Here is a 10722-nt window from a genome sequence, read left to right as displayed (position 1 = left end):
TTTACTTTTGCAGTCCCTTGAAATTCTTCAAATTATTAAGAAACCACAAGAATCCATACCGTTTAGGGGCTTTGCCAATTTGTAACTTCGCCCCTCAGAAACTCCGTTATTCCCAACTTCGTCCCTGAGCTCCATCTCCATTTTCGAAACTCAAAAGCAATTAAGCAAACCATCGCTGCTTCCCACGCTTCCGTCACTCCTTTCCCAATCGTCTCTCACACACTTCCAGTTCGTTCCCTTCCTCCCCGCATCGGGCGGCTGACGGCAGCGATGGCCCCACCGAAGGCCGCTCGCACGATCTCGCAGCAAGCCTTCGACGAAGTTGTGATGGAGAACATTGACGACCTCGGCATGGACCCCTCCGAAGCCCTCGCCGACGCTGTCGAGACCCTCACCCTCCAAGGCGTCGACCTCTCCGGTCCCTCTCCTCTCCCCACATTTTGTTTTTTTCCTAATAAAAATCAATACTCTTCAAAAATACAGGTGGTTCATCGTATCCCTCACACTAATCTCATTCTATTTCGTGCGCAGGGATTGTTCTGTGCGTGCCGGGTGCAACTACTGTTAAGGATAATCCCGTCATTGAGTGTTTGGATAGGCTGAAGCAATTGGATTCGGATTGGGAAGGTCGGGATTGCGAAGAGGTGGAGGGGTTGTTTGACAAGCTCAGTGAGTTGTGTTGTGTTGAGGGGAATGCGGTGATCGCGTCAAGGAATAGGGGAGTGGAATTGGCGTGTTCGATTTGTTCCAAGATGCGAGTTGATTGCGGACGCGGTGTTGTTTCGTCTTTAAAAGCATTGGCATTGTTTATTCATGGTATGGTATGGCAAATACTGTTTATGCTTCGTTTTTAGGGGTATAATGTATGAGTTCATTGCTTGGAAAGAAGCATAAACTGTGCTGCAATATACATAAGATATATTGATGACTGAACTCTTCGCGAGAAATTAAAGTATGTTTTGTATCGTTACTGTTTTTAATTTTTTGTTTCTGTTTCTCTGTAGTTAAAAATTAGATTATAAAAACGTATTTGTTTTTGTTGGCAGTCTTGTTTTTGTTGTTAGTTCTTAGCATTTTGCCAAAAAATTGAAAACTAGATTTTATCCTTTTCAGTTGTTTTGGTAACTGTTGACAGAAATTTTAATATCCATAAATAGTTTTTTAGATTAAATTATTTATTTTATACACTTTTAAATTAAAATTAAAATTAAATAATCATATAAATTTAAATATAACTGAAAGAAAAACATACATAAATTTTAAAAAATAATAATAAAGTCAATTACAAAATACTTTTACTATTTTTCAATTGTCATGTCCAATAAATATTTTAGTGTAAAGTAAAATTTGAAAGTAGACTAATTAAGTAAAATAATTGTAATAAAATTTATTTTTATTATAGTAATTTATTTAATGTGCATTATTTGTAATTTTATTATTTTAATCATATTTTTATAATATTTTGATTTAAAGATGAAAATGAAAATTTTTTAATTAAGTTTTTAATTTGTATTGGTTTTATAAATGTTAACCAAACATGTGCTGGTTTTTAATTTTTAGCTTTTGTTTCTGATTTTTTGTTTTCGATTCTAGTTTTTGTTTTTCTAATTTTTGACAGTGATACAAACGGTCCCTGATCTAATATTGGCTGAATTTTGGAAGTGCTTCTGTTCTTTTTCTAAAAGCAAGTGGAACACTGGTTTTAGCCATTGAAAGCGAGAACAGTAACTTAGAAAAGAAGAACAACGGCAACTCAAAAATATTATTTGTTTGCGGAGAGAGTGGCAGCTATAGGTACAGATTGTAGGTGTGTGTGTATAGTTGTCTAGGTCGAGGGTGAGTGGATGGCTGGTTGCTTTTTTTTGATGTTGTTGATTGTAGCGTTGTACTCTGTTTGTTCATATAGTTGATTGCAGTATTGTACTCTGTTTGCCCTCTTGGTGTGAAAAGCTGGTTATTTATCGTTTATGAAATTTACATTTGTCATTTGTGCATCCTAGCTCCCACACCCCCCTAACACCCCAACCCACATAGAGGGAGGGGGGGAGGGGGGGGGGGGGGGAGAAACAAGTAATGCATGGAGACATTGTTTCTTTTCGTCATATATTGAAGTGTACAATATCCTCATTTAATTTTTCGCCGCCTAACTTGTTGCAGCTCTATTTTTTGTGATCCTACTAGACATATTTTGCAACAACAACTGCAACAATAACAAGTGTTAAGTCCCATTAAGTGGAGTCCGTTACATGAATACTTTTTTGCCAATTTATTCGATTGAGAGTATTTTCCTCATCTAACTTAAGAGCTATTAAGTGTATCCTCATAACCTCATTGTAGGTTGTTTTAGGTCTACTCCCACCCCTTATAATGCCTGAAACACTAACTAACTCACTCCGCCTCACAAGTACACTATTAGGCCTATGTTTCAAATGCCTAAATTATCTAAGTTGCCCCTCTATTATCTTGTCTTCGAACGGTGCTATGGCTTGTTTATTGCGTATATATTCATTTTTTAATTTATCTTTTAATGGTATACGACTCATCCACCTTAATTCAGAAACTTATACTTTTTGTGCATGTTGTTTCTTAGTTGCCCAACATTCTGATCCATAAGCATGTCTGGGCTTATAGCCATCTTATAGAACTTTTCTTTTAATTTTAAGTGTATTTTTACGATCACATTACACATTTGACGCACCTCTCCATTTTATCCCATCTTCTTTAACTATATGTATTACATTCTATTCAATTCCCCTTTTGCTCCTATAATAGGTCCAAGATATCGAAATCTACTAATGATATTTGTTGTGAACTTACGCGCTAAGATTATGCACGCACACATATACAAATAAGAAAATTAGAGAAAATCAAAAGGGAGAAGAAAACTACAAATTTACATGGTTCGGCAATGTGCCTATGCCCACGGAGTCCCTGCGCAATTTTCACTATTAAATGAAAAATTACCTTAGGAGTTTCAACCCTTGACTACAATGTCTATATATAGTCCCATTTGAAAATCCCAAAATATCCTTATATGATATACAGTCACATTGCGCCTTGACTCGAATGTACTGTACCGTATTGCGCAGGTTGCATCCCCCAATGCATAGGTCTTGCGCCATTTGTAACAACCTTCAAGTGTATACCCTCTGAATATGAGCCACAACTTAACAATCTTCACCTTGGCAAATATTTTCACCCCTTTGGAACTTTTTGACTTGTACCTCCACCTAAAGTTGCACATCATTGATTTAGCAACTAGTAATATGGAGTAAGTTCAAGTAATGCAAGAACTTCCCCTTAGTAACAACCCTCGTCAACAAGTCAGTTGCATTTTCTTGTGTAGCCACCTTAACCAACTAAATCTTATTAGTACCAATGAACTCTCATATTTTATGATATTTGATTGCAATGTGCTTTGTTTTGGCATAATAAATTTGGTTCATTGCTAAGTAAATAGTCTACTGATCTATGCCAAGTTCAATTATCAATCCCTTCAACGAGATCGCCTCTTTTACAGCCTCTGTCATTGCCATGTACTCTGTCTTAGTGGTAGATAATGTAACAACTGATTGTAACATGGATTTCCAAGTTCCAACAAATAGGTCTAGTTGCTATAGTGAATACATAACCTGTGGTGGACCTTCTGTCATCCAAATCTCTTACATAATTTGCATCAATGAATCCTTGTACTAGAACTAAATCCTGTCTTGTATCAAACTCAATGCCAAAATCTACAGTGCCTTTCAAGTACCTGAGGATTCATTTAAAAGCACTCCAATGTTCCTCCCCTGGATTTGTCATAAACTTACTCACCATACTAGCTGCATGTGCAAGATCTGGACGAGTATAAACCATGGCATACATCAAGCAAACCACTACATTGGCGTATGGTACCCTTGACATCTCCTTCACATCCTCCTCTGATTGTGGACATTGTGTTGAAGATAGCTTGAAATGATTTGCCTATGGGGTAGACATTGGTTTAGCATTGTTCATGCCAAATCGCTTTAACATCTTCTCTATATAAGTCTTATGAAGACCCAAAGCTTCCGATCTTTTCTGTCCCTCCGTATTTCCATCCCAAGGATCTAATTTCCAGCACCAAGATCCTTCATCTCAAATTCCTTACTTAATAAGGACTTTTAACCATTGACATCATGGATATTCTTTGTAGCAATCAACATATCATCAACATATAATCGTAGACAGATAAATGAACCATCAAATAGATTGTTAAAGTAAACACAACAATCATACTCACAATGGGTACAATGATTTCGTCAATCTGAAAGCATAATTATCCTTCCTAGGTTCCATGAAACCTTCCATTTGTTCCATATAAATTTCCTCTTCTAAATCACCATGGGGAAATGTTGTTTTAACATCTAGTTATTCTAACCAAATCAAACTGAGCTACCATGGCCAATAAAATCCGAATGAAGGTATATTGGACAATAGGAGAAAATAACTGATCATAGTCTATCCCTTCCATCTAAGAGTACCCTTTTACCACTAGTTTGGCCTTGAAACGTTAACCATCTCTTTTTGAAATGTCATATTTCTTCCTGAACACCTATTTGCATCCTACTACTTTCCTTCCCTTAGGAAGTTCCACCAGCATTCAAGTCTAATTTTTATGCGAAGACTCCAGTTCTTCTATTATAGCTTCCATCCACCTATTCCTCTCAGGACTGGAAACTGCATCCTAAGAAGAATATGGATCTCCATTACCACTAACTAGAGCAAAGGAGACCATATCCGCAAAACTATATCTCTGCAGTGCATGGGTGTTTGGGTTTGTCTATAGCTACATTGTGGTTATCTGATTGACATTGATCCTGTTGCTCAATTGAGGACACCTTCTTGTCAGCTTACTATCTTGTCCATCTTCTTTGTATCTCATCATTGATGTTTCATCGAACACCACGTCCCAACTCATAAATACCTTCTTATCCTTTGGATCCCACAACTTGAACCCTTTAACCCCCTTTTCATAGCCAATGAAAATGCGCCTCTTGGATTTAGGGTCTAATTTGGATTGAAGCTCACTAGGAATGTGAGCATATGCTGGACAACTGAAGATCCTCGGTGTAGAGTAGTCAACCTCTTGATCTATCCAAACTTCCTTGTTTACTTTACCATCTAGCTTTGGAAGAGGTCTTGTTAATAGTATAACAAGTTGTGTTGACTGCATCTCCCCAGAAATTCTTGGGCAATTATGCATGCAGTCTCATATTCCTAGCTTTCTCAAGTAGGGTCATGTTCATCATTTTAGCCACCCCAATCTGTTGTGGAGTTCGACAAACCGTAAAACATTTGACAATTTCCACAAACGCATAGAAGTTCAAAAACTCATTAGACTTGTACTCCATCCCATTATTTGACTTGAGACACTTCACTGATTTTCTCGTTTGTTTCTTAACCTCTACCTTCAAGTACTTGAATTTGGAGAAAACCTCTAAATTTTCCTTCATGAAGAAAATCCAAAGCTTTTTAGAGTAATCGTCAATGGAGCTCAACAAATATTGAGCTTGGTTCCTAGCTGGTACCCTTGTAGGCCCCCAAACATCACTATGAACATAATCCAGAATATCTTTGCTTTTTTGGAAAGACAACTTGAATTTTACTTTGCACATTTACCCTCCTGCAGAAATTGACTCTGCGCTCCTTAAACTCTTTCAGCAATTTTCTCTTATGGAGTTCCATTATACCCATTCACTCATATATCTTAGGCGTATATGCCAGATCTTAGTGTCTATTGTGTCGATATCGGATGAAATGGCTGCACTGCTACCCACAACTACATTGCCTATTAGCCGATACAAATTGTTATCGACTCGTTTATTGTAGAAATTTTGAGGATTATTAGAAATCCCGAGAATAATGGGTGAATGATACTAGAGATTGTATAGGGATTTCTAGCCTAATACTTGGGCAGATATCATGCTTCTATTTTAGGCAATTTTTTCCTTGTTGATGTACGGTTTGTATTATTTATAGAGAGTTGTGATTGTACAGAATTAATTCAAGAAATACAGAATCATTCATTCTGATTTCATGGTATCAGAGCTAGGAGATTAAACCTAGCTATCAATGGCGGAAACCGCCGGCCAAAGCAGAGGTTCGATGACCTCTGAATCTCACGAGGATGAGAATGAAGCTATCTTCACCATGGGCTCAACAGGACTTGACAGCTCATCCTTCCAGCTCACAGTGGAGAAGATGAATGGCAAGAATTTCCGAGAATGGGCACAATTGATCAAACTTGTGATCGATGACAAGGGAAAGTTAGGATTTCTTACCGGCGAGACACGGAGACCTACCCTAATCGAAGTTGCCGCCCTTCAGAAATGGAAATTGGAGAACTCCATGGTCACGACGTGGCTGGTGAACTCCATGAAGCCATTGATCGGGAGGACTTATCTCTTCCTGCCGTCGGTGAAGCAAGTCTGGGATGCCGTCCGTGAGACCTATTCCGACGCCCAGAACTCCTCCCAAATCTTCGAGCTTAAGATGCGACTATGGCAAATGAAGCAGGGAGAAAGGGATGTTACGGATTACTATATGGAGATGATTGCTCTTTGGCACGAACTCGATCTGAGTTTTGAAGAAGAGTGGGAATGCTTAGGAGACAGTGTCCGATATAAAAAATGCCTCGAAAATGAACGGGTGTTTGAGTTTCTTGCTGGTTTAAATTGGGTCCTTGATGATGTCTGTGGAAGAATTCTAGGTCGTCGTCCCTTACCATCAACACGCGAAGTTTTCTCAGAAGTGAGATGAGAAGAAAGTAAGCATAAGGTGATGCTGAAGGAGACAGTCTTTACTGACCATACTGGACCAGAAATGTGTACCTTGGTGTCTCTAGGGACTCTTTTGGGATCTAGTTCAAGACAACAGAAGGGACGCCCCTAGTGTGAACACTATTGAAAAACTGGTCACACTAAGGAGACGTGTTGGGAGATACACGGGAAACCAGCTGTTTGGAAGCCACGGCAAGGCAACAAAAATTGGGGCTACCAAGCCACGGTTGATAATCAAGCCGAGAGACCTCAAGGGGAGAAAAGAAGTAATAGTTCCAATTCAAGTGGTGCATTTATCACTGAGCATTTGGAACAACTCTACAAGATGTTCTCTAGCTTTTTTCTTCAGGTTCTTTAGCCCAAGGAGGTAATTTTTTGCAAGCCTCGAGTATAACCTCTAGATCCAAAACTCCTTGGATTATTGATTCTTGTGCCTTTGACCACATGACTGATGCCTATAATCTTTTCTCATCATAATCACCCTATGCTGGAAATTTGAAAGTTAAAATTATAGATGGATCACTCTCGTCTGTCGCAGGCAAAGGGAATATCCGACTCTCTGACTCCATCACACTGGAGTCCGTTCTTCATGTTCCTAATTTAACCTGCAACTTACTATCCATTAGCCAGTTAACTAAGAATTCCAATTGTTTTGCTAAATTTCTTCTCTCTCATTGTGTTTTTTAGGACCTATCATCGGGGAAGACGATTGGTAGTGCTAAGGAGTGTGAGGGACTCTACTACTTTGACGAGGCTAATGTGAGTGAACAACGTCAAATTGCTATCTGTGATTCTGCATCTATTCCTAAGGATAGTGATATTTTGTTATGGCATTTTAGAATGGGTCATCCCAATTTCCAGTATTTGAGACAGTTATTTCCTTCCATTTGTTTGAATAAAATATCATTTGATTTTCAATGTGAGATTTGTGAACTTGCAAAAAACCAGCGTACTTCTTTCCCAAAGTCCAAATACAAACCAACCTCACCGTTTACGATGATTCACAGTGATGTATGGGGCCCGCCTAGCACTCTTAATCATACCCACACAAAATGGTTTGTTACTTTTATTGATGACCACACGTATTTGTTGGGTATACTTGTTGAAAGACAAAACAGAAGTGCGTTATGTGTTTATCAATTTTCATTCCATGATTCAAACACAATTTCACACGAAAATTCAAATTATGCGTACAGATAATGGCATAGAATATTTTAATCATATTCTAGGAAATTATCTCTGAGAACATGGAATAATTCATCAAAGTTCCCGTGTCAACACCCCCCAACAAAATGGGGTTGCTGAACAAAAAAACAGACATATCCTTGAAGTAGCTCGTGCATTGCTGTTTACTACCAGTATACCAAAAATGTTTTGGGGTGATGTCATTCTCACAACTACATATCTCATTAATAGAATGCCTAGTCGAGTTCTCTCTTTTGCCTCACCTCTTCAAAAATTCCAGGCATTTTTTCCAAACTCTCGTCTCAGCTCAAATCTCTCTCTCTCAAAGTGTTTGGTTGTACTGCTTTTGTCTATATACATCATCGACATAAACTGGATCTACGCGCCCTCGAGTGAGTCTTTCTTGGCTATTCTCTACCCAAAAAGGGTACAAATGTTATGATCCTGCAACAAAAAGGGTATTTGTTAGTCTTGATGTTACTTTCTTTGAAACTACTCCTTACTTCCAAAAGCCCTCGCTTCAGGGGGAGATTTTGAGTAGTAAAGAAGCTCAAGTTTTGGACTTCAATACCTTTATTACTGAACTTGAACATGTCCCAAACACTGAACCTGTCCCAAACACTAAGCCTGTCTTGAAAAGTGCTTCTAATCTACCAAATACAGAAAATAACTTGAATTCAGGGGGAGATGCAGGAAAACGATATAACAAGGAGATACTTGTCTACCCAAGAAAGCTAAAATTAAAGGACACAGAGAATCTCATACCTGAGGCACCAAAAGAGTCAAAATCGGTGATAGATCCAAGCAACCATGAGTTTTCATCCACTCCTGATCAGGTAATGTCTTCAAGTAATCTTGAGTCCTCCTTTGATAAACTTGCATAGGATGATCTCAATTTACCCATTGCTCTCAGAAAACAAACTTGGTCATGTACTCTCCATCCCATTTCCAAATTCATGTCTTACAATACTTTGTCTACAGGGTGCCGTGCTTTTACCTTTAATCTTGACAGGATAAAAATTCCAAAGAATATTCAGGAAGCCCTTGAGATCCCTGAATGGAGAGAGGTAGTTATGGAGGAAATGTGGGCCTTGGAAAAAAAATGAAAGTGGGATGTGATGAATCTACCAAGAGGGAGGAAACTAGTGGGCTGCTAATGCGTGTTTATTGTGAAATACAAAGCTGATAAGACAGTGGAACGGTACAAAGCCCGCCTTGTTGCAAAAGGGTTTACTCAAACCTATGGCATTGACTACATAGAGACTTTTGCCCCCGTGGCAAAACTGAATACCGTCCGAGTTCTCCTAGCCTTGGCAGCCTACTTGGATTGGCCACTCCAGCAACTTGACATCTAGAAAGCTTTTCTGAATGGCGAACTAGAAGAAGAAGTCTTCATGATGATACCACCAGGCTTTTGTTAGAAGCGGTGAAAAAAATAGAGTATGCAAACTCAAAAAGTCCCTGTGTGGACTCAAACAATCTCCAAGAGCTTGGTTCGATAGATTTACAAAGGTGATTAGGAGCCAAGGATATCGGCAAGGACAATCAGACTATACTATGTTCTTCCGACAGTCTAAAGATGGGAAGAATACAATTCTAATTGTATATGTCGATGACATCAACCTAACTTGAGACAACATAGTAGAGATGGACAGGTTGAAGAAAGTCTTGGCCATTGAGTTTGAGGTAAAAGATTTGGGACAAATGTAGTACTTTTGGGGGATGGAAGTTGCTAGATCAAAGAAGGGAATTAGTGTTTCTTAGAGGAAGTATGTCCTAGACCTCCTAATTGAAACTGGCATGCTTGGGTGCAAACCAAGCGATACCCCCATTGAAGCAGGAAAAAGAAGAGAAGACATTGGAAAACCTGTTGGATGAGAAAGGTTTTAAAGATTATTTGGCAAACTAATTTACTTATCTCACACTGGACCCGACATTGCATTTGCCGTAAGTGTGGTGAGTCAACACGTGCAATCACCAAGGGAAAGTCACCTAGAAGTAGTGTACATGATTCTTAGATATCTCAAGGGATCTCCGGGCAAAGGACTATTCTTCAAAAAATGTGAAAGCAAAGAAATAGAAGTCTTCACAGATTCTGATTGGGCAGGATTAGCAGAAGATAGAAGGTCCACTTTCGGGTACTGCACCTTTGTATGGGGAAACTTGGTGACTTGGAGAAGCAAAAAACAGAACGTTGTGGCCAGAAGTAGTGCTGAAGCAGAGTTTAGAGCAGTGGTGCAAGGGATATGTGAAGGAATGTTGTTACGGAAACTCTTGGAGGAGTTGCATGTCACAGTAAAGTTCCCTATCAAACTCTACTGTGATAACAAAGCAGCCATTAACACATCTCTCAATCCAGTCCAGCACGACAGGACCAAACATGTAGAAGTGGACAGACACTTTATCAAGGAAAAGGTTGAAGAAGAAACCATTTGCATGACTTTTGTTCCTACGAAAGAACAAACAGCCGACATCTTCATCAAAGGACTACCTTGACAAAGTTTTGATGATTTCACATACAAGTTGGATATGGTCAACATTTATGATCCAACTTGAGGGGGAGTGTAGAAATCCTGAGAATAATGGGCCAATGATACTAGAGATTGTATAGGGATTTCTAGCCTAATACTTGGGCAGATTTCATGCTCCTATTTTAGGCAATTCTTTCCTTGTTGATACACAGTTTGTATTATTTATAGAGAGTTGTGATTGTACATAATTAATTCAAGAAATA

The 10722-nt window shown here is 38.8% G+C and overlaps 1 protein-coding gene across 2 annotated transcripts in view; it reads left to right on the top strand.

Moving 5' to 3' along the window:
* Positions 1–10722, top strand: part of LOC131155801 (uncharacterized) — a 34401-nt gene continuing 23679 nt past the window's right edge. The window contains exons 1-2 of one of the 2 annotated variants that reach the window (XM_058109216.1): positions 1–418; positions 532–816. In XM_058109216.1, the coding sequence (XP_057965199.1) occupies positions 271–418; positions 532–816 (433 nt within the window). In that variant the 5' untranslated portion in view covers positions 1–270. The remainder of the gene's footprint in view (positions 419–531; positions 817–10722) is intronic. The other variant, XM_058109215.1, reaches the window with a different exon arrangement.

Source organism: Malania oleifera, chromosome 5 (genome assembly GCF_029873635.1).
Source record: "Malania oleifera isolate guangnan ecotype guangnan chromosome 5, ASM2987363v1, whole genome shotgun sequence".
Lineage (NCBI taxonomy): Eukaryota > Viridiplantae > Streptophyta > Magnoliopsida > Santalales > Ximeniaceae > Malania > Malania oleifera.
This window is presented reverse-complemented; position numbering and strand designations above follow the sequence as displayed.